This window comes from Oncorhynchus gorbuscha, linkage group LG02 (assembly GCF_021184085.1).
Source record: "Oncorhynchus gorbuscha isolate QuinsamMale2020 ecotype Even-year linkage group LG02, OgorEven_v1.0, whole genome shotgun sequence".
Lineage (NCBI taxonomy): Eukaryota > Metazoa > Chordata > Actinopteri > Salmoniformes > Salmonidae > Oncorhynchus > Oncorhynchus gorbuscha.
In genome coordinates, this window is record NC_060174.1 from 63,019,726 (window position 1) to 63,043,170 (window position 23,445).

A 23,445-nucleotide genomic window follows, 5' to 3' on the forward strand; every position below is an offset into this window, starting at 1 on the left:
TGTCACAATCTGTGCTGCTATCAGCAACCATGGTGTTCTACATCACCATGTTACACTCGGGCCATATAACACCCAGCACCTTCTAAGATTTATTGCCAATCGAAGAGATATTTTATTTGAGCAGCAGGTTCAAGAGCAGCAGGGTCAAGAGCTGAATGAGAATCCCATTCCCACCTATGTGATAGTGTGGGACAATGTCAGTTTCCACCGAGCTGCTCAGGTAAGGGAATGGTTTAACATCAATATGCAGTTTATGAACTTGTACCTCCCTCCATACTCGCCTTTCCTGAATCCGATTGAGGAGTTTTTCTCCTCTTGGAGATGGAAAGTGTATGATAGACAACCCTACACCAGAGTAAATCTGTTGCAAGCCATGGATTTAGCCTGTGGTGATATAGGTTAGGAATCATGTCAGGGCTGGATACGGCACACAAGAGGCTTCTTCCCCCGTTGCCTCAGGAGGGACAATATTGCTTGTGATGTCGGCGAAGTGCTCTGGCCTGACCCAGCCCAAAGACAAGAAGAAGCTCATTGATCACATGTTTACTCCTTTGATTTTTGTCCCTTTTTAGTATTGTATACTGTAGTACAGTGCATTGTAGGCTGTATACTGTACAATGGACAAATTGTATGGCCCTGAACATTGTGCCTTCCATTTAGTAACAGTACTGACTGCTCAATAGATTTTGACTGGTTGCAGGTTCATATCAACAAAGAACAAGAATTATAGGACAAGTTTATGAGATGCAGGGTACAGTACTTGTAAAAATAGGGGTACAAGAAGGAGGAAGAACAAAAAACTAAATTGCAAAGAGCAAAGCAGAGTAGTAATTTCTGATCAATTTTGAGCTACTATGATAGAACACGTTTTCGTTCATCAAAAGACAATGACAGAAAAATATGAATATTTTTTTAGATTAAAAATGTACTTCTCCCTGAGAATTGTATGTTTTGAACAATGTGTTTTCTATTTTTCGGTGTATTGTTTACTGACTGCTTGAGAGTGTATATAATTTTGATCACTTTGTTTATGATTTGAGAGCAGTGTTTGATTTTGAACACAGGTAAAACTGTTTTGAGGCGAATGTTTCATTTTGCGAGAAGAGTCAGAGGTTATGACTATTGCGGACAGTCTGAGCACTGATGGAGGGATTGTGCATTCCTGGTGTAACTCGGACAGTTGTTGATGCCATCCTGTACCTGTCCCGCAGGTGTGATGTTCGCATGTACCGATCCTGTGCCGGTGTTGTTACACATGGTCTGCCACTGCGAGGACGATCGGCTGTCCGTCCTGTCTCCCTGTAGCGCTGTCTTAGGCATCCCACAGTACGGACATTGCAATTTATTGCCCTGGCCACATCTGCAGTCCTCATGCCTCCTTGCAGCATGTCTAAGGCATGTTCACACAGATGAGCAGGGACCCTGGGCATCTTTCTTTTGGTGTTTTTCAGAGTCAGTAGAAAGGCCTCTTTAGTGTCCTAAGTTTTCATAACTGTTAACTTAATTGCCTAACGTCTGTAAGCTGTTAGTGTTTTAACGACCGTTCCACGGGTGCATGTTCATTAATTGTTTATGGTTCATTGAACAAGCATGGGAAACAATGTTTAAATGCTTTACAATGAAGATCTGTGAAGTTATTTGGATTTTTACGAATTGTCTTTGAAAGACAGGGTCCTGAAAAAGGGAGGTTTCTTTTTTTTCTGAGTTCACTTAGCATGTTAGCTAACCCTTCCCCTAACCTTAACATTAACCTTTTAACCTAACTCCTAAACTTAACCCCAACCCCAGGGGGGCATAGTACGGCACTTCAGTCCGGCCCGTGAGATATACATAAAAAAAATGTATTTAATTTTTAAAAATGACCCTTTTTTTCTCCCCAATTTCGTGGTATCCAATTGGTAGTTAGTCTTGTCCCATCGCTGCAACTCCTGTACAGACTCGGGAGTGGTGAGGGTCGAGAACCATGCGTCCTCCGAAACACGACCCAGCCAAGCTGCACAGCTTCTTGACACAAAATGCCGCTTAACCCAGAAGCCAGCCACACCAATGTGTCGGAGGAAACACCGTACACCAAGCGACCTTGCCAGCGTGCAGGCACCCAGCCCGCCACAGGAGTCGCTAGAGCGCGATGGGACAAGGAAATGTTCATTTGTGCAGACAGAACTTCAAAATAAAAGCCCTATAATCTTCAAAATAAAAGCCCCCAAATTAAAAAGCCCTAGGATTCAACTTTTTTTATTTTTATTAACTGATAAGAATAATAATTGTATCAACTACTAAAATTAATAAAACATGTCAATAAAAAACAAGTTTGTTTTCCCATTCACTTCAGCATAAATACTCTAACTTCTGGAATATTAGCTTACTAGCTAGGGACCTAAATGTAAAAAAAATGGTTACCTGGAGGAAAATGGGGAAGGGTCATACCTTTAGAATTTCAGTCAAGGGGAGGGTTTAGTTTTTTTTTTTTTTACTTGTCCAGGAGAGGGTCATGCATTCGGGAATGTGATATTTCAGTTTTTATTTGTAATAAATTAGGAAATATTTCAAAAAAATATGTTTTCACTTTGTCATTATGGGGTATTGTGTTCAGATTGAGGATTTTCAAAATGTAATTCATTTTAAAATGAGTCTGTAACGTAACAAAATGTGGGTCTGAATACTTTCCGAATAGACAGTAATTGGTAATGGATCAAATTTCAATATTTCAATATATATTAGTTGCTTATTAGGTTACATATCGATGTGTGCCCGATGCCGCCCCTCATCTCTGATACTCCACTGGGCGGGCAATATCATTGCGCCTATAGGCTCCTTAGTGTGGTCTCAAGCAAATGATCCATAGCATAAGTTTTCTTCCGATGTTTTTGTTGTTGTTGATAAGGCATAGTCAAATAAAGCACTATATTGCGCGCATCTAGCCTGTAGCCTATGTTCTGTTCAGTTTGAGAAGGAGAGCACAGAGATAAGGAGGAGGACCGGAGTTTAACTTTGATAGCTTGCTACTACTATAATTGATTTTATTAAAAGCAATTATGTTTCTTGCCCATGATGTACACTGAACAAAATATATAAATGCAACATAGTGTGGGTCCCATGAATCATGAGCAGAAATGAGTTGCCATACATTTTTATACGCACAAGAAGCTTATTTCTCTAAATGCTGTTAGTGAGCATTTCTTCTTGGCCAAGATAATCCATCCACCTGACAGGTGTGGTATATCAAGAAGTTGATTAAACAGCATGATCATTACATAGTTGCACTTTGTGCTGGGGACAATAAAAGGCAACTAAAATGTGCAGTTTTGTCACACAACACAATGCCACAAATGTCTCAAGTTTTGAGGCAGCGTGCAATTGGCATGCTTACTGCAGGAATGTCCACCAGAGCGGTTGCCAGATAATTTAATGTTAATTTCTCGACCATAAACTGCCTCCAACGTCGTTTTAGAGAATTTGACAGTAGGTCCAACGGGCTTCACAACCGCAGACCATGTGCAACCACGCCAGCCCAGGACCTCCAGATTCGGCTTCTTCATCTGCAGAATCATCTGCGACCAGCCATTCGGACAACCTATGAAACTGGGTTTTCACAAATTAAGAATTTCTGCACACACTGTCAGAAACTGTCTCAGGGAAGCTCATCTGCTTGGTCATCATCACCAGGTCTTGACCTGACTGCAGTTTGGCGTTGTAACCGACTTCAGTGGGCAAATGCTCACCTTTGATGGCCACTGGAGAAGTGTGAACTTCACGGATGAATCCCGGATTCAACTGTACCGGGCAGATGGCAGACAGCATGTATGGTGTTGTGTGGGTGAGTGGTTTTCTGATATCAATGTCGTGAACAGAGTGCCCCATGGTGGCGGAGCGGTTATGGTATGGGCATGCATAAGCTACGGACAATGAACACAACTGCATTTTATCAATGGCCATTTGAATGCACAGAGATACTGTGACGAGATCCTGAGGCCCATTTCTGTGCCATTCATTTGCCGCCATCACCTCATGTTTCAGGCTGATAATACACGGCCCCATGTCTCGAGGATCTGTACACAATTCCTGGAAGCTGATGTCCCAGTTCTTCCATGGCCTGCATACTGTTAGGTTCTAATGTTTCAGAGTAAATAACTCACGGACACTAGAGAAGCTTAACCAAGTTTAATTCTTCCAAAGGGTCGACACAGCTGTATTCAGACCCAGACATGTTTCCAACATTACAAATATATTTACTCCACATTAGGCACTGCTCCTTCTCTCCAATCCTTACATCTTATGGTTCGACAGGAAGACGAAGTGACAGAGTAATAAACCGTTCTGTCTCCCTTAAGGTGACCTGACCTGACCTGACCTCAATCCCCTTGATGTCTAATCCAAAGCTCTCCACCCGTATCACCTATCGCACTGCCGTGACTCCCTCCCGTCCACACAGCACATTCCACAGCCACTCTGTCTTTCTACAGAGAACCATTTAACCTCTGACCAGTCTCTTCCACTCCTTTATATACTATGCTTATGCGTATAACAATGTTAAAAGTTTCCCCCTGAATCCAACAGTACTCACCAGACATGACACTCATTGGGCACATTTGGGATGCTCTGGATCGACATGTACGACAACGTGTTCCAGTTCCCGCCAATATCCAACAACTTCGCACAGCCATTGAGTGTTGTGCTGCATGATTTTGCGCTGGTTTTCTGATCCACGCTCCCCTACCTTTTTTTAAAGTATCTGTGACCAACAGATGCATATCTGTATTCCCAGTCAGGTGAAATCCATAATTTAGGGCCTAATGACTTTATTTAAATTGACTCAGTAAAATCTTTGAAATAGTTGCATTTATATTTTTGTTCAGTGTATTTATCAGAGTTATTGACCTTACAATAAGCCAGATTTGAGTCATTTACATTGTGATGTTAAAACAGCCACAGCACAATCAATCGGAAGTGGACATGGTGCTGAAAAGTAGGCAAATTTGAGTAGGCATAATTAATTTCAACGTCTTTATTTTAATTAGACTTTACTAACAGCGAGGGCTTTGTGTTGGAGCCTATTTCTTCATTTTTTTAAATATTTTTTTTATTTTTTCAGGGCATAAATGCTTTAATGATGTTAGGTACAAGGGCTGACAAAGCTCCAAGAATTACTGTGGATAAGACATAGGTAGTCCTGTTTTTGTTTGGTCGTCTTAATAGTAGCCTCCAGGAGATATTCATATCCTAAACAAGTAGATCTACATGAATATACAGGCAACTGACAAAATAAAAGGAAACACCAACATAAAGTGTCTTAAAAGGGTGTTGTGCCACCATGCCCCTCTTTACACAGTTATGGTTCCGGAACTGACACACCCACTTGTTTTTAGCATGCAAATTTCAACAAAATGCTTGTCAAGTGGAATAGGTACAAAAATCTCCAGGGTGAACCATTCATCCAAAAGACTAGAAATTGTAACAAAGTGATATGGAAGAAAAGTTAAGGGTACAAGACTACATACCAGTTAGGGGGCAAACAAACTACTCATCCCATACGGCAGTGCAGCCTGTTTCATCCAATCGGAGCAGATGAAATTCACATGACCACTGGAATCTTTCCTTGGAAATTTGAAAAACATGCTGGTTGTTTGGCGAGGTGTTTCATTTAACAATTTCTGTTAGCTACCGGAGTTGCCATACATAGTACTAAAATAAACTGAGATCTGTTAGTAAAATCACAGGAACTGAATTTGTTGTGTTATAGTCTCCCGTGTGACGATCAGTTGCCCAAACTACATTATGTTTTTACCTCTGGGTTAACCAAGATTAGACACATTAGAATAATATAATATAATATTGTTATGCAGGTGAATGAGGACCCAAAAGCGACTTGGCGAAAACAGAGTCTTTAATCCAGTAAAGTAAATATTCAATACTCCTAGACAATTCGGAGCGGTAAATAAAGCATAAAGAACAATTCCACTTGTAATGACGAGAACAGACTGGAGACTCGATCCTAAACTGCAGGTTGCCTCGGGAAGGCACTTGACCGTAGCAGACTCAGACACCTGCTCACCACGCAGCATCTGAGGGAAACACGACACGACAGGGCGATACAAAGACACAGCACGGTGAACAATATACAAGGATCCGACAGGACAGAAACGGAAAACAAGGGGAGAAATAGGGACTCTAATCAGGGGAAAAGATAGGGAACAGGTGTGGGAAGACTAAATGATTGATTAGGGGAATAGGAACAGCTGGGAGCAGGAACGGAACGATAGAGAGAAGAGAGAGAGAGAGGGAGAGAGAAAAAGGGGAACGAACCTAAAAAGACCAGCAGGGGGAAAACGAACAGAAGGAAAAGCAAAATGACAAGACAATATAAGACAAAACATGACAAATATATGCCATTTAGCAGACGCTTTTATCCAAAGCGACTTAGAACAGACCCAGGGTCTGTTTCTGTGGCAGCAGAACCGCCAAAACTCATGTTTAGTGTTGTTTTTGGTGCCCTTTGAAGCCAGGAACTGACATAAAAGCACAACTTCAACACAGGTGGAAACATTCATAACCGATGGACACTACATCAACATACGAGTTGTTATGCAATCTCAGGTGAAAACAGAACATCTACATTGCACAGTAATATCGTCATCACTAATATTTAACATCACCACGAGGATTGAGACGCGGCACCATTCTTCCTGAGAAATTACACCATTTGGTGTTTTGATGGTGGAAAATGTCTCAGGCACCACTCCAGACTCTCACAGAAGTGTTCAATTGAGTTGAGAGCTGGTGACACACACACTTTAAACCACCTATGCTCCTTTGAGACCCCTCTTTAAAGTCACCGATCTCTTCTAGCCATGGTAGCTGAAATAATGGGAAATTGGGCATTTTATATGACCCTAATCATGATGAGATTTTAATTGCTTAATTAACTCTGGAACCACAGCTGCACAGAAGCACCCACTTTCAATATACTTTACATCCCTCATTTACTCAAGTGTTTATTTTATTTTGGCAGTCATGTGTAGGTACATAGCCATACCATAGACCTGTCTCAGTAAACAATTATCTGACAACACTTAACATCTTATGACAAATCATCTGATCTTCACATAAGACATGAACCTATACAGACAAGCTATATACATTGCAAAAATGCCTGCCCTATATGATTGAGTAACAAGGATAAATTATTAATATACAAAGGAAATCACAAACTCGAAACGAGCGAAAAACAACGCCCAACGAGCTTGACGAGCATTAAGTCGTTTGGCAGAACGGATGTACTCAAGGTTCTTATGGTCTGTCCAAACGACAAAAGGAACGGTCGCCCCCTCCAACCACTGTCGCCATTCGCCTAGGGCTAAGCGGATGGCGAGCAGTTCGCGGTTACCCACATCATAGTTGCGTTCAGATGGCGACAGGCGATGAGAAAAATAAGCGCAAGGATGAACTATCGTCAGACTGGAAGCGCTGGGATAGAATGGCTCCCACGCCTACCTCTGAAGCGTCAACCTCGACAATGAATTGTCTAGTGACGTCAGGAGTAACGAGGATAGGAGCGGACGTAAAACGTTCTTTTAGACCACTTAAAACACGTCTTGACAGAAGTAAGAGCTGTGCTAAATTAGTATTTCATATTGTTCAGGGGCCTCAAGTGTCACATACACACAAAATATGCCCAAAACATGCATGTACCAGTATTCACACAAGTTGGCATTAATAAAAATGTAACTTGATGTGCTTATCCTCCCGCAAACCTTAGACCAGGGGTGTCAAACATACAGCTCACAAAGGTGGTCCCAATAAAAACAACTCAATATACTTTAAAATGTAAATTATAATGAACCTATATTTATATAGTTTGACTGTCCAGCTCACTAATCACTGTGCAGTCAATGGATCTACATTCATACAGTTTCTTGACTGTCCATCTCACTAATAAATCACAAGACAGTCAGGGAGCATTGAAAATTCCCAAAACTGAATATAGGACTTTTTTGTGTGCTAATTTTGATGGCAAGGATCAATATGACATTTTCAGTGTAGCCCTCTGGAACTCGTTGAAAACCGAATGCTGACCCCGGGGCACAATTAGTTTGCCACTGCTGCTTTAGACCATGCGTACGCACAGTCTCTAGTGGTTTCAGTATTGCATTGTAAGAAGGCAGAAGTAGCCTAGTAGTGGCCTTGTGCAGGAATACATAATGACACTCTTATAACAAAAAAGGATGTGTTTTTTTTTAAACACACACAAAAAAACAGGTAGGCCCAGCTAAATATAATAAGATGCAATCATTTACCATTAGTGAGAAGAGCAAAAATCCCTTTATTTGATCTAAAATAATTATAGAAATAGATGTATTCTTTACCTCAATTACATGACCATTGTAGAATAAATTCCTCACCTTTTCTGACTGATGGTTTCATACAAGTTAGGATAGGCTACCATTCATCCCATCTCTCATTTAATTGGACCCACTTCACAGTAGTAAATAGATAAGCTACGTAAGTATTTTGCTCTGTGATCTGCTCTTAAGTGCAGGTTAACGGAAGAGCAGAGGGTTCACCTCTTCCCGTTGACGTTTGTGAGACACGTCTGAACACTGTAATGTCAAATTCCGAGACAAACATTGCATTTATACACAACTATTGCAAATTAAATTGCTCACCTTTTCTAGCCATGAGTTCATTTTCCTGAAGCAGCCATACAACAAATTACCAACGCGCATCTCATTTAATTGGGCCTATTAATATAGGCGAGTATAATTACGTTCATCCGAAAGGGAGCGTGGTTTATAACATACAGCTGAATTTAAACAGGTGAGCAGACAGGTTGATATTTTGCATTGAAGTGTGTGTCAGCTACCACTAATTAGGCCTACTAGCTTATTTCTATTTCAAGGAGACAGTTTCAGAACTCGGGGGCAATACACCATATTTAGATTGGGGGAAAAAGTAAAAAGTAAAATGCCAAACATGATTGAATTAATTCAAATCTGTTTACAGGTCCACGACAATTAGCAAATGTTTGTCTTCCAGAAACAGTCAGATAGGCTACCGCAACAGTCACTGCAAAAGAAAACATTCTGCCAACACCTCCAAAAACATTTGATCACGTTCGCCATTTCCAGATATCATCTTGGCCTAATTCCAATACTTCCAAAGTAAGTAAGGGCGCTATTGTCACCATAAAAGGTGAACGATGGGGCATTTTTCAGGCGGAGTTATAATGCTTGTCCGTGTCACTGTGTGAAGTGAGGGCAAATAACAAAAAAACAGATCAGAACAAAAAAAGGCCCACGTTTGAACCCTGGGCCAGCCCAGGTCTATGCAGATCAGAAAAATACAACATTAAATATTTACTTAAGTTAGTAATGCACATGGCATTCTCGCTCATTCTCCCACTACCTGACGTATCTAAACAATGAGTGATAATTGCACATACTGTACAAAACTGCTTAGTACACACTCCAGTGGTACAGAGTACATAGGGTTAACTATTCATCTTGCTATGAGGCAAGAGCTCCTTTGAGAGTTGGTCACACACCACTGACCCTCTTAACACTCAGATTAATACTTGTTGATGCCAAAGATTCGGACTCCATGTAGTTGTGGCAATTTGGGGATCAGCACGCTCAAAAGGGAAGCAGTGTTTATGACAAAGTGTGTTGTGTCGTACTTTGTGTAGAAGCTGGCAAGAAAATATCTAGGGGGATAAAAGATAAAAGTTAGCAAATGTGTCAATTAAAAGATATCTGCAACATGGTCAACAATTAGCATTTATAGGGCCGTTTTCCCAGTCACAAATGCCCAGTCCGGGACTAAAACACAATCTCAATGGAAGACCTCCATTTAAGTGCTTTTCAGTCCAATACCTGGCCCAATCCGCGCTCAGGAAACCGCCCCACACAGTTTACAATTACTTTTGCACTGGATGCTAAGTGGGTATCTAAAGCTAAATGTACAAAAATGTAACCTCTTGTTCTAAATGACGGAAGGCTACGTACAAAATGATTGGGGAGATAGTGAAGAATTTTCTGGATGATGTGAACTGCACGCCGTAATCCAACTGTTCCCAATGTGTCAGGAGCCGGGCTTTGCCTTGGTCTGGGGTCTCAAACGGAGTGCCTTTCACTGCATGCATGAAGACATACATCCCAAAATTGTGTATAACATTTGTGAGAGTCCACACCACAGGTACACCGAAGAAGGGTATGCTCAAGAGCACAATGTGAAGCATTCCAACACCGAGGGCATAGGTCAGCCAGATCCCTCGACTGTTCATGACCCGAGTGTTGGGGTTCACCTCACTGTGGGCTACACCAACATTCATTTTGTTTTGGAGTACCTTGTTATGAATCTGTTTTTAAACGTGGCAGTGCAGGTCAGTCTCCCCTAATCAAACGTGCGGTTGTTGACTGAACCTGTCCGCTAACGACTAGTGAGCTATCTCATTTCTTCGTATTTAAGAAATAAGAGGTAGGCCTACCTGTTTGACAGACTAAATTAGTCCATAGGCTGCTATATCCATAGATTTTGTCGGTCAATTCCTCCACCGACCATGCACTCTTTAAATAGCCTACCTCCGTGTCAATTAAGGGCTGTGAAGTTAAATCCAAGACTCCAATTGAGGGGGTATGAGAGGGTCTGCCATAGAACTACCTTTAATGAAAGAAAATGGCAAAAAGCACAGGTCTACCCCTTGTTAGCTTAAGATTTTGAAGAAAATAAAACGGATCCGATTATATAAAATTATTTTACAACATGCTACAAAGACGTGACTCCGATGCATATGGGGATATCATTGTTTCATTTCTTTGACATTCAAAGGCTGGCTTTACTTGGGAAGTAATCTGTCACTGTCAATTGAATACGCTATTCACTTTCTGTACAATAGAAGACGTTTAAACCCAGAAAGCTTTTATGGAAACGCTTGTGACCTCCTCTCGTTGGGTTAAGCCACGGAAGAAGAGTAGCCAGCGGTTAAAGCTGAAATGTTTCTGCATTGATCAGCCTACTCTGTCTGGGGTGGAAAGGTAGGCCTAACTTTTGAAAGTGCCATGCTCAGATTCCTAATTATTTGCAAACAGGGACAGTTTAGTTTGCAAACAAGACACATTGATTTCGCATTGGGGAAATATGATAAGAAGAAGACATATGCCTATCTCTGTTCATTAGCTCTAGCGACTCCTTGTGGCGGGCCTCGGTCGTCAGTTGAACGATGTTTCCTCCGACACATTGGTGCGGCTTGCTTCCGGGTTAAGCGGGCGGGTGTTAAGAACCGCGGTTTTGCGGGTCATGTTTTGGAGGGCGCATGACTCGACCTTCGCCTTGCGAGCCCGTTGGGGAGTTGCAGCAGTGAGACAAGATCAAAATTGGGTTGAAAAAAGGGTATACAATTTTAAAAAGTACGTATAATTGCATGAAATGTGAATTTTTTTTCTTGACCTGCAAATAAGATGATAGATTCATTCCTATAAAGATCTTTCCACCCCTACTCTTGTCCACGGTGGTCTACAAACCCGCAGCCTGTCCCGCAGCCCTGTGCTCTATCAAAAATTCCCACGTTGCCATATAATGCTTACAATAGAATAGTTTCTAAAACTGCATATCTAAGGCTCTGGCCTGCCCAAGAAGTGAGGGTAAACCGTAGACATGCTCTCTGCTATCCACGTTGTTTTAATTATTATTTTAGGTATAGGGGAGGATTACTTTTTTATGTGTTCAGGGAGGGTTTAGGTCAAATATATTTTGCTGAAGGGAGGGCTATCTATTTTCATTTCAGAGAGGTGCAATTATTTCCATGTAACCCATATTATAAATAACCTTTACAGGTTATTTTTCCCCCAGTCCCTATGAGGAATGTATTTTGAGTATTCTATAATACCAATTACATGAGCCTGCATGTAATTAAAATGCTGTCAGTCTCTGAATGTAGAGTGGTAGAGATTGCATAAAAGTTTGAATCCTCCCCCTCTTTAACTGAATAAGGAAAGCTGTGGTGACTGTTACCAATGCAATCAATCCACTTTGGCATAATCATCCCATGGTTTAGCTCTAAACTGTAATTGAAAGGAAATAGCGGATTTATAATTATCACTAGTGGACAACACATCTGTGCGTCATGGGGGCCTTGTTGCAAAAGTGCATCTGTCAGAGCCGAACAGGATGTTAATGATTAGGTTCATGTGTCACATAAAGCCACTGACCCAAGGCTGATCCACAGGAAACCCAGCAGTGGGTCAAGACTGTCGACAGAGGTACGCCGTTCCGTGAGGAAAGTCTTCCCGTTCCCAGAATTCACTGTCAGAACGACTAAAGCCAATGCCTGACCAAACAAGAGGCATGCAACTAATAAGGGTTGAGTTGAGTTGACCCAGAGCAACCTTGAATTATTTTTGGAATAAAAACATATCATGTAAACTGGCAACATCACTACATAGTACACACAATAATTGAGAGAAAGCATAAAACAACTTATGTTTGAACATAAATTGTAGTACAGTACAATTGATTCTAGGTATGCAAAAACTATGTATTCACAGATACTAAACATGGTTTTATTTTTGCAGGTAAAAAAATGTAATGTTCTACTTTACAGAGTTCTTATATTAAAAAACAACAACATATAATTATAATATTGCATATCGGTTACATGTTTACACTAACGCTGCTCAAGTTCACATTCAACCAGCACTAGTCACTTTAATAATGTTTACATATTTTTGCTTTACTAATCTCATATGTATATACTGCGTTCTATTCTACTGTATTTGTCTATGCCACTCTGACATTGCTCATCCTAATATTTATATATTTCTTCAATCCATTATTTTACCTTTGTGTGTATTGTTGTGAATTGTTAGATATTACTGAACTGTTGGAGCTAGAAACACACGCGTTTCGCTACACCCGCAATAACATCGGCTAAACAAATATATGTGACCAATAAAATTTGATTTGATTTCATAAAAATTGCTTAGAAATTAATAAAAACTAAAAAGAGCAATGGAATCAGTCATCCAAAAATGCTTTCATACATTCATATTTTGGGGCAAATATACTTTTTAAAAAAAGGGAAAATATAGAAACATCTGAAATTTAATTAAGTTGTTTTCCCCCTTGTGTAAGTTAAACATCCAAACCCTGGTAGTTATCCAACATGCAAAAAACAAATAAATGAGGTTGGAGGGGTATTGTTACCACATGTTGCTGACAAACAAGGTCCTCAACCCTAACTTCGAAGCATTCCCCCAGGCTTCTTTCATTGTAGCTGACATAATTTATTTGTTTCAAGTCACCATATCAAGTTGATGAGGGTGCTGAAATGACTAATTAGGGCTGGGCGAAATGGCCAAAAAGTAATATCACAATATTTATTTATTTTTTACAGTATTTGACGGTATTTATTATTTTTTATATATGAACATTTCCTAATTATGCTTTATGAGTAGTTTATGACCCTAGGGTGACAAAACATAAATTATATGTGATTTCATTGGGGCTTTCTCCACCCCCCCACCCTCCCTCATGATATGGGGGGGAAAATCTAGGCCTAATAAACTGAACTGTTCGAATTATCGAAAATGAATGATTCTAATATTTTAGGAATATAGTGGGCAGCATTTTTAAAACATTGTCGTTTTACATGACAACGAATTAAAAAACTATGGAGGAATTTTTGTGAGAGTTTCCCAAGGGACCCTAATTAGATGCTACATTACATGTTTTCTCTTACTCCATGTAGCTAGCTAGCGCAAGCTAAAATATTCATGCTTTGCATATTCCTCTGCATTAGAAGATACTGTTGCACAAACAACATGATAATCTAGGCCTACAATCAGCACTGGTATCAGTCTGTATTAGCTAGCTAAGTTTGCTCTGATTCTTTGCCCATTTAGCTAGCCAGCTAACACAATTTATTTTTGCAACAACTTGCTAAGACAAGATCAACTAGCTGTTTTGCAGACAGTGTCACGGATCCCCCCGGTACTGATGCTCATTCTGTTTACCAGTTCCGGAGGTCTACGTCACCGGCTTTCTAGGCTTCACTGAACAGGATTCATTATCATCAACCCCGGACTGTCTTGTCTGATTACATACACCTGGTTCCCATTTCCCCTGATTAATATGTTATATATGTGCCCTCTGTTCCCTCTGTCTTTGTCGGTTATTGTTCCCTTGTCCGGTGGTGGTGCGGGTACCTATGCGTTGGTGCAGCTGTTATGCTGAATGCTTTATATATTGTGTATTACGGGTATCGCCCCGTGTCGTTCAGCGAGGTTTACCCTCGCTCTTTTGTTTTTGTATACGTGTTTGTTTTGGGAGTACTAAAAACCGCTATTGTGTATTCCTGCACCAGTCTCCAAATCCTTTAGACCAGTGTGACAGACAGTAAGATACACAAACCAATAGGGTAATAACACTTGTGGATTTGCAGTGCCTTCGTATAGTATTCAGACCCCTTGAATTTTTCCACATTTTGTAAGGATATACAGCCTAATTCTAAAATATATTAAATATGTTTAATTCTCAGCAATCTACACACAATGCCCCGTAATGACAAAGCGAAAAACAGGTTTTTAGAAATGTTTGCAAAAAAGAGACCTTATTTACATAAGTATTCAGACCCTTTGCTATGAGACTCGATATTGAGCTCAGGTGCATCTTGTTTGCATTGATCATCCTTGAAATGTTTCTACAGCCCGCTTGGACTTTGCCAAAAGGCACCTAAAGACTCTCAAACCATGAGAAACAAGATTCTCTGGTCTGATGAAACCAAGATTGAACTCTTTGGCCTGAATACCAAGTGTCACATCTGGAGGAAACCTGGCACCATCCCTACAGTGAAGCATGGGGTTAACAGCATTAAGCTGTGGGGATGTTTTCAGTGGCAAGGACTAGGAGACTAGTCAGGATCGAGGCAAGGATGAACGGAGCAAAGTACAGAGAGATCCTTGACGTAAACCTGCTCCAGTGCACTCAGGACCTCCGACTGGGTAAAAGGTTCACCTTCCAACAACGACCCTAAGCACACAACCAAGAAAACGCAGGAGTGGCTTCGGGATAAGTCTCTGAATGTCCTTGACTGGCTCAGCCAGATCCCAGACTTGAACCTGATCGAACATCTCTGGAGAGACCTGAAAATAGTTGTGCAGCAACGCTCCCCATCCAACCTGACAGAACTTGAGAGGACCTGCAGAGAGGAAAGGGAGAAACTCCCACAATACAGGTGTGCCAAGCTTCTAGCATCCTAACCAAAGTAGACTCGAGGCTGTAATAGCTGCCAAAGGTGCTTCAACAAAGTACTGAGTAAAGGGTCTGAATACTTATGTAAATACGATATTTCTAAAACCCTGGTTTTGCGTTGTCATTATGGGGTATTGTGTGTAGATTGATGAAGAAGAAAAACAATTTAATCAATTTTAGAATAAGGCTGTAACAAAATGTGGAAAACGTTAAGGGGTCCAAATACTTTGCTAATGCAATGTATATTAAGAAGCAAAGAATAAATCAGCATCATTGTCCCCAACACCTCGTTGCATCTGACCTTGCAGACAGAGTGAAAGCAGAGAGGAAGAGGTGAAGCGAGAGGATTTACTCTACCCAAAATTTGTCCACATGAGATAAGCCCTTTTTTGTATGGAAGTCTATGAGTGTCTAATTACGGTAGCGTTTGTAATGTTTAGGTTGTTGACTGATATAAGTGGATGAACGTGGCATTATATTGACAAGATAGTCAAGTGACCACTCTAACAATGGAAATACACGTCCTCAAAGATGGAAGGCAGGCGGGAGGAGGCGGGACCTTTCTTGCAAACGAGAGGGCAAATATGCGTGTGAACAACAGGCCATAGAGATGTATAGGACTCATCATTTTATCTGTGCATTATAGCATCTGTGACAGCGAGGGCAACGCCATTGAGGCTATCTCTATTTTGAAAGTAGTCAATGATCTTCTTCATTGGCTGATTGCTCCCAACTCATAGGGATCCCTGCCTACTTTAAAATGGTGGAACCCCTCAAAGGCAATGTCCATGCTAAAACGTTTCCAAAATGCAACGTGCGTCCACTTATATCAGTGCATTCGTAACAACCTAACCAATATGAAACTTCTATTCAATCAAATAATACTCACGTAGCAAATGAGCAAGTAAAACCTCACGCTTCACCTCTTCCTCTCTGGCGGCATGCAGGAGGAGAGGGAGAGCGATGGCCCACATTTAACAAACCAAAACTTTGAAACACCGTTAGAAGGTAAAGAAAAAACCCAAACCGGTCCGTGCATCAATACTGGGGTGTATATAGTAAAATACGGTATACCGCCTAGCCATCCCACTAATGTAATATTACATCAAAAATGATAACTTGGTTTTAATATATTACTGCACTGAGCTGGCTCTGTCGCTCTTGTCCCATAAGCACACTTCATAGTTTGATCTTCTTCAATGGTTGCTGTTGGTCTATTTCTGACTTGTCCTCGATGGCAGTGAAGTGGATCCTCTGGTTAACTCTTTTCCCAATAGTCTCCACCTAGAAAAAAGACAAACAATTACTTTGGAAACTACTGGACTGTCCATTACTCGACATTTCTCAAATACTAATTAGAGGAGCTGCTGCAAATGGATCTTTTGGCTTTTTGTCAGTGCAGCCTTCCAAAAGCAAAAACAACTCCTTTGTTTGTGCCTAGGGTGTTTTCATATTAAAGCCATTACCTCGTCAGAATCCTAGATAGTGTTTAGTGTCTTTCTGTGGTTGTGGTTACTTGCCTGGAAGCCGATATGCTGGAGTTGGTCGTGCAAGCTGTCCAAGATCCTTCTACCGTCAAAGATGAAGGCAGGTTTCAGCATGGCTTTATAGATCTTCTCATAGTCCAGCTCCTGCAGCACAAATATGGACTCTATGGTTTACATTGAGAGCTCCCTTTAATCCATGTACAGTCCAATGCAACTATGTATGTAATTATCATTGCCACCAAAATATCTGTGTGGTCAGAGTCATCTCCTTGCCATTTGATGTCAGTAATTGATGAGTGAGTAGCTTCAAAAACGAAGAAGAAAAAAAAACACACCGTAAACATATCCCACTCTGTGCAGATGACAATTGCATGGGCGTTCTCACAAGCCTTGTATGGGTCAGTGACGATTGTGACTAGACGAGAAACTAGGACGAGAGAGTATAAGTCAAGTTTACTTCATGCAGGTGAATATAAATCAACTTTTTTCAAGCAGTTATATAACAAACATTCATCCCATCTCATTAGAATGAGCAAAACAAGTCCCCAGTTATGTATGGCAAACAAAAAACCTAAAGCAGAGAGAACCGTACACCCAGTACACCCCATATTGAAATATCAACATGTATTCGATAAACTTATACTGAGCAAAAAATATAAATGTAAAAATTCAAAGATTTTACTGAGTTACAGTTCATATAAGGAAATCAGTCAATTTAAATGAATTCATTAGGCCCTATTCTATGGATTTCACATGACTGGGCTGGGCTGCAGCTATGGGTGGGCCTGGGAGGGCATAGACCCCACCCACTTAGCCCAGCCAATCAGAATGAGTTTCCCCCCACAAAAGGGCTTCATTACAGACAGACAGTTTAATCCGCTGTCCGGGTGGCTGGTCTCAGATTATTATTAATATCTCAAAAGTACTCTTTTTTAATTTTGCTTATTTTTTAGACATTGTTTGGAAGTTGGAACAATATATTCTTCAAACATCACATTTCCAGAGTTGGCACTCAGCTACTTTTGAAATAAATTATACATTTTATAGGTAGCCTACTGGTTAGAGTATTGGGCCAGTAACCAAAAGGTTGCTGGATCGAATCCCCGAGCTGACAAGGTAAAAATCTGTCGTTCTGCCCCTGAACAAGGCAGTTAACCCACTGTTCCCTGGTAGGCCGTCATTGTAAATAAGAATTTGTTCTTAACTGACTTGCCTAGTTAAATTAAAGGTTAAATAAATAAATAAAAAATATATAAATATACATTGATATTATAGGTCATTAACCAATTACAGCACTCATGTAGGATTGCACATTCGGCAAATCACCAAGAGTACAAAGTGTTATGTTTGGGGCAAATCCAACACGTCGCTGAATAGTACCACTCTTCATATTTTCAAGCATGGCTGTGGCTGCATCATGTTATGGGTATGCTTGTCATCGGCAAGGACTAGGATGTTTTTTAGGATAAAAATAAATGGAATAAAGCTAAGCACAGGCAAAATCCAAGAGCAAAACCTGGTTTAGTCTGCTTTCTAACAAACACTGGGAGACTTATTCACCTTTAAGCAGGACAATAACCTAAAACACAAGGCCAAATCTACACTAGAGTTGCTTACCATGACGACGTTAAATGGCCTAGTTACAGTTTTTACTTAAATTGGCTTGAAAATCTATGGCATGACATGAAAATCGCTGTCTAGCAATGATCAACAATCAAATTGACAGAACTTGCATATTTTTTTTAAAGAATAATGGGAAAATACTGTATAATCCAGTCTTACCCAAAAAGTCTTACCCAAAAAGACTCACAGCTGCAAACGCTGCCAAAGATTCTTCTACAAAGTATTGACTCAGGGATGTGAAGAAATGAGATATTTCTTTATTTAATTTTCAATAAATTTGCAAAAATGTCTAAGAACATGTTTTCAATTGTCATTATGGGGCAGTGTGTGTAGATGGGTGAGAAAAAAATGCATATTTAATCCAATTTGAATTCAGGCTGTAACACAACAAAATGTGGAGCAGGCCAAGGGGTATGAATACTTTCTGAAGGCACTGTAGGCCTAAAAAGGGCCTAAAATGGCCACTTTATCGTGATTTAAAAATATATGGATGGTTTAGGTTTGTAAAAGGCATATCAAACATCCTTCCTCCCAATTAAGTTTCTATCTGAGGTGCCAAAAATATTTTTGGGGCCATGCTGTCATGAAATCACCCTAATGTTAGAATCTGCTTATTGATTTACTATACTATTCATTTACAAAAAGAACACAGAATACTGTGGCTACCTGTGGCGGGGTCATGTCTTTCTGAGGGTGTGGGCTGAATCAGGTCGTGCATGATCTGCTGCGCTTTAACCTTGGGGTCATAGATGTGTAGACAGGCTCCCTCCTCCAGCAGGTATCGACTTATGTAGATACTAGAAGATTCCCTGAAAACAAAATACACACAAGGATAGCCTTGGAGGGGGAAGCAGAAAAAAAACGTGCTCTGAGAGCTTTGGATGTAAGCAGAGAAAAGTTTTAAATGCCCCTCCAAACCTTGTATCGCCTGTGTTTTTCTTGAAAGCGAATCCTAGCAAGGCTATCTTCTTGTCCGTCACTGTGTTGAAGAGGCAGCTGATTATCCGCGAAGAGAATCGTTTTCGCTGGTAATCGTTTATCTCTATAACCTGGGAAAGACAACATTTAGATGTTCCACATTTTTGCCATTGTGATATTTTACTGACTGTAAAACAGTGTTGCGAGAGATAATTACAGGAATTTATCTTCAAATGAGAAGTAAGTTCTGTATTGCACTACTTTGAGTTGATGAAAAAAGAAGTACACCTGTTGCCAGTATCTTGCAACCTCTGGTAGGTTTAGCACCTCGCATAGGTACACAAGATTGAGGACATCCTTCTGGAAACAGCTGCCACCAAATCCTGTGAAACAAACACAGAATGAATCATGACTGAACTCACCCACTCAATTCCCAGTAGTTCATAACTGAAACCCAATCCCCCAGTCATCCAATCGTCTCATCCAACCAGCAACTAATGCTGCCCCACAAGTCAACCACTCCAGCTTTGCTACCCTCTCACTCACCCACGCTGGCCTTCAGGAAGCAACTGCCTATTCTCTGGTCTGTCCCGATGGCATGAGCCACCTCCTCTACATCAGCACCAGTTACCTCGCACAGGGCACTGATGGAGTTGATGCTACTGATACGTTGGGCCAGAAAGGCATTGGCTGCCTGTAAACACGAAAAGAAGAAAAAAAACAAGGATAGAAGTGAGCAAATGAATAAAGGCAGGAAACATCACAGGAGGAGGTGTCTGAGACCGTTATGCTGCTGAGCTGAGATTGTACTGATATAAAAGACGGACATAAAATGGTATTCATACCAGCTTGGAGAGCTCAGAGGACCAGGTGTTGGTGGTGATAATCTTGCTTTTGGGGACCCAGTGCTCATAGATGCTCCGCAGGGCCTCAATAGCATGTTGGCCCTCAGGGGTCTCATCCCCTCCAATCAATACCCTGTCTGGATTCTTCAGATCAGCGATGGCTGTTCCCTCAGCAAGAAACTCTGGGTTTGAGAGGACCTGCAGGAGAACAAGATCATGCTTATAAGACCTGACGACATGGCAGACCGATGAATTTAGACGTTTGATACACTGTCCCCTGCAATCACCTGAAAGTTGAAGCTACTTTTGGTGTTGGCGTTGAAGATGCGCCGGATGCTCTCAGCAGCACGTACAGGAACTGTGCTTTTCTCTACAACAATCTTACACCCGATGGACACATCGGCAATGCGCCGGGCACATGCTTCTATGTACTTCAGGTCCGCTGCTCGACCCTTGCCAATCCCAAATGTCTTGGTAGGCGTATTGACCTGGCAAAGGAAGGGGGAGATGTTTCAGGTCGATTCAATCATGGCTCTTTCGCCATCACTGTATCTTTCCTTTAAAGAAAGCCAAACTGAGTCCCATTCGTCTTAACAATACATTCAAGGAAATTGTGTGAAAGCCATTGACATTTATAAGAAGGGAAAGTGTTGATTTTTTTTTTTTACAGATATGAAAACGAGGTCTGCATTTTTTATGGCCTCATCAATGTCTGTGGAGAAGAAAAGGTTGACCCCGCGGCATGAGTCCACCACTTCCTGGAGTCCAGGCTAGAAAGAAAGGAGGGGTGTCGTTAGACATGAATGTGTAATCGTTTTACGTCATATCCTGCAGTTGATGTTAGTTTCTTTTATTGATATCGTCTCACACTCACCTCAAAGATGGGAAGGCTGTCAGAATTCCAGGCACGGATGCGGTCCTCGTTCACGTCCACCACGGTAACTGTCACCTCGGGGCACATCTGGGCGATCACGCTGCAGGTGGGACCGCCCACGTAGCCAGCCCCAATACAACAGATGTTCCTCACCTCCACCATTCTCCCTCTCAAAAAGAAAGAAAATACAAGCACTTAACACCCATTTGTCCTACTTTTCCATTTAACAGGATCTTAAGCAAATACACAGTTGGGCTAAGAATAAAACATTTAAAAAATGTAAGAAATCTAACCAAAGCATCAACCGATGGTTTCAGTCAAGCCTTTGAGTTTGTCCTTTCCCAATAAGGTAAATTATCCTGCACGTCATTGACAAAGGCTCAGGGGCAAAACGTTGGGATTATGTGCTGTACTATTTGAAATTCAATATCGAATTGGTCAAAACAAACAAAAATGTGTTGAAACAAAAAACAATTCCAATGCTAAATCTGAATATGCCATGGCAATAGCTACACGATTTCCACCTGGGGGTATCAATGGAGTACAGTTCAAGGAAAATTCCGTGGAGCAAATCAAACCACCTCTATTTGGCCAGTTTGCCCCTAACTCCACCCATTCTGCCACGCTCTCTAAATCACAGAGAGGGCTCTATGTGCAGTGTGGTCAGATGGAACTCCCTGGGACATACACACACACGCACACACACAACTGGCCCCTAGATACAAAAGCCATATTATTCCTAACTTTTAACCCAGAAATAACACAAAAAACGTGCAGGACCTGGCAGATATTAATCATCCCACTAATGTAAAGATTCTTGACTTTGGTCTGGTTAGAATAGCTAGCTACTGTACTGTGATACATTTCTGTGATGTACTATTTACTACTGATAAAGGGAATATGGCTGCCAGTTGTACGTGTTAAGTGAGCCTAAGAGATCTGTACAGAAGGACCAAAAGAAACCATTGAAAATTATTCAGGGAATAAAACTACATTTCACAATCAGAAACCATTTTGTGGCCGGTGAGGAGCGCTTCCTGCTGTGATGATGCTGGACTGTAACGTTAGGGTTGAATAGAAAACTTGCCACACGTTTCCAATTGGAGCCACTACCTCGATGTTATATTACTAGCTAACTACCTAGCGCGAGCGGTACCTCTTGCTAAATTGCGCCTGTACACCAGCCACCTATACTTGATTCAGACCCGTTCTTTACATGAATGTAGCCCCATCCAGTCGAGTATCCATATGTGTTGCAAAACCAATTTAGCTAGCTAACGATAATTTATAGCACCCGCTAAACATAAAACAAACGGGACACTTACCGGCAGTTGATGAGTGCGCAGCTGAACCGAATACAAAAATGTTTCAGAGACTCTCAACCACGTAAAACCGAGACCGTAATTATTTAATTCCAGGGGGTTGGTTGCTGACCTGTGGTGATGATAGTCCGATGTGTAGAACCTTGCTCCAGTGATGAGTTTGAAATGCTTAGTGCCACGGTGAAACTTATATCTAAATCTCAGACAGGGGGCAGGCTTTGACAATCGTTTGACATCACATCCCCACTGATGCGTACCAGAAAGGGGCTTAATTCAAGAGGACTTAACCATTCCGGCTATGGCACAAAGTTACAGACATTCATATTAGACCACTCATTACAGGGTTATTACATTGGTGTGAATTTGATGATGTGTCTGGGAGAGGTAATGGTGGGAAGGGGGGTATTTGACAATCTAGTAGTCTGATGATGACATACAATTACGTCACATTTGTAACAGTGGGATTTGTAACAGAAAGAAATGCACACATGGTAATGATTTCATAGTAAACTCCCACCCAGGTCCAGTCATCCATGTGCATGGAAAGCATGAGGCACAATCCAGCTCAATTTGAGACCAGACATTCAACCGACCACAGCCGAGGGAGTGTCCCCCTTGTTATTATAGATACATTAATCTCTGGAGAGAGTAACTCAGCTGGGTGGAAAGAAAACAGTCATTGTGCTGTTTACAGCAGGAGACAGAACATGTGTTACTTAAAGTCAAGGGAATTGTGTCACAGCCCTTATTGTAGTCTCTCATTCCGTACACATTGCGGTAGTACTTGGCTAATAAACAATGCTGATTTAGTGCTGTTCAATGAGGACAGTGTAAGACACTCATTGCTGACGTATTACCCAGCTCCCCAAAATGGTTACTAACCCAGGAAAAGTTAGGAGTCATTACCTAATCATATGTTTGATATTATAAACTGGGTGGTTTCGAGCCCTGCATGCTGATTGGCTGACAGCTGTATACCACGGGTATGACAAAACATTTTATTTTACTGCTCTAATTTCGTTGGTGACCAGTTTATAATAGCAATAAGGGACCTCAGGGGTTTGTGGTATATGGCCAATATACCATGGCTAAGGGCTATATCCAGGCACTTCAAGTTGTGTCATACCTAAGAA

At 41.1% G+C, this 23,445-nt stretch overlaps 2 protein-coding genes across 3 annotated transcripts; both read right to left on the reverse strand.

Annotated features, from left to right (window-relative positions):
- Positions 1–9,361: 9,361 nt before the first annotated feature.
- On the reverse strand, positions 9,362–10,372 carry LOC123993564 (ORM1-like protein 1). The gene is made up of 2 exons (XM_046295869.1): positions 10,002–10,372; positions 9,362–9,700 (listed from the first exon to the last, which is right to left on the reverse strand). Exons 1-2 carry the CDS (start codon positions 10,325–10,327, stop codon positions 9,565–9,567), a joined length of 462 nt encoding a protein of 153 aa, XP_046151825.1. The 5' UTR covers positions 10,328–10,372; the 3' UTR covers positions 9,362–9,564.
- Positions 10,373–15,224: 4,852 nt separating this feature from the next.
- On the reverse strand, positions 15,225–22,479 carry LOC123993573 (UDP-glucose 6-dehydrogenase-like). 2 transcript variants are annotated; one of them, XM_046295890.1, is made up of 12 exons: positions 22,425–22,479; positions 20,991–21,159; positions 20,785–20,886; positions 20,404–20,604; positions 20,117–20,314; positions 19,818–19,965; positions 19,560–19,654; positions 19,272–19,402; positions 19,020–19,162; positions 17,066–17,157; positions 16,764–16,874; positions 15,225–16,527 (listed from the first exon to the last, which is right to left on the reverse strand). In XM_046295890.1, exons 2-12 carry the CDS (start codon positions 21,150–21,152, stop codon positions 16,423–16,425), a joined length of 1,488 nt encoding a protein of 495 aa, XP_046151846.1. In that variant the 5' UTR covers positions 21,153–21,159; positions 22,425–22,479; the 3' UTR covers positions 15,225–16,422. The 2 variants fall into 2 exon arrangements, with proteins under 2 accessions (XP_046151846.1, XP_046151837.1); XM_046295881.1 differs by having other exon boundaries at positions 20,991–21,157; positions 22,316–22,477.
- Between the last annotated feature and the right edge of the window lie 966 nt (positions 22,480–23,445).

Coding starts and splice junctions, on each gene's coding strand:
- LOC123993564 (XM_046295869.1), bottom strand. CDS start 10,327: ATGAATGTTGGTGTAGCCCACAGTGAGGTGAACCCCAACACTCGGGTC. Junction 9,701..10,001: donor ACTATCTCCCCAATCATTTT/GTACGTAGCCTT, acceptor TTATCCCCCTAG/ATATTTTCTTGCCAGCTTCT.
- LOC123993573 (XM_046295890.1), bottom strand. CDS start 21,152: ATGGTGGAGGTGAGGAACATCTGTTGTATTGGGGCTGGCTACGTGGGC. Junction 20,605..20,784: donor CAGACCTCGTTTTCATATCT/GTAAAAAAAAAA, acceptor TTCCTTTGCCAG/GTCAATACGCCTACCAAGAC. Junction 17,158..19,019: donor AAGACATGACCCCGCCACAG/GTAGCCACAGTA, acceptor CTCTCGTCCTAG/TTTCTCGTCTAGTCACAATC.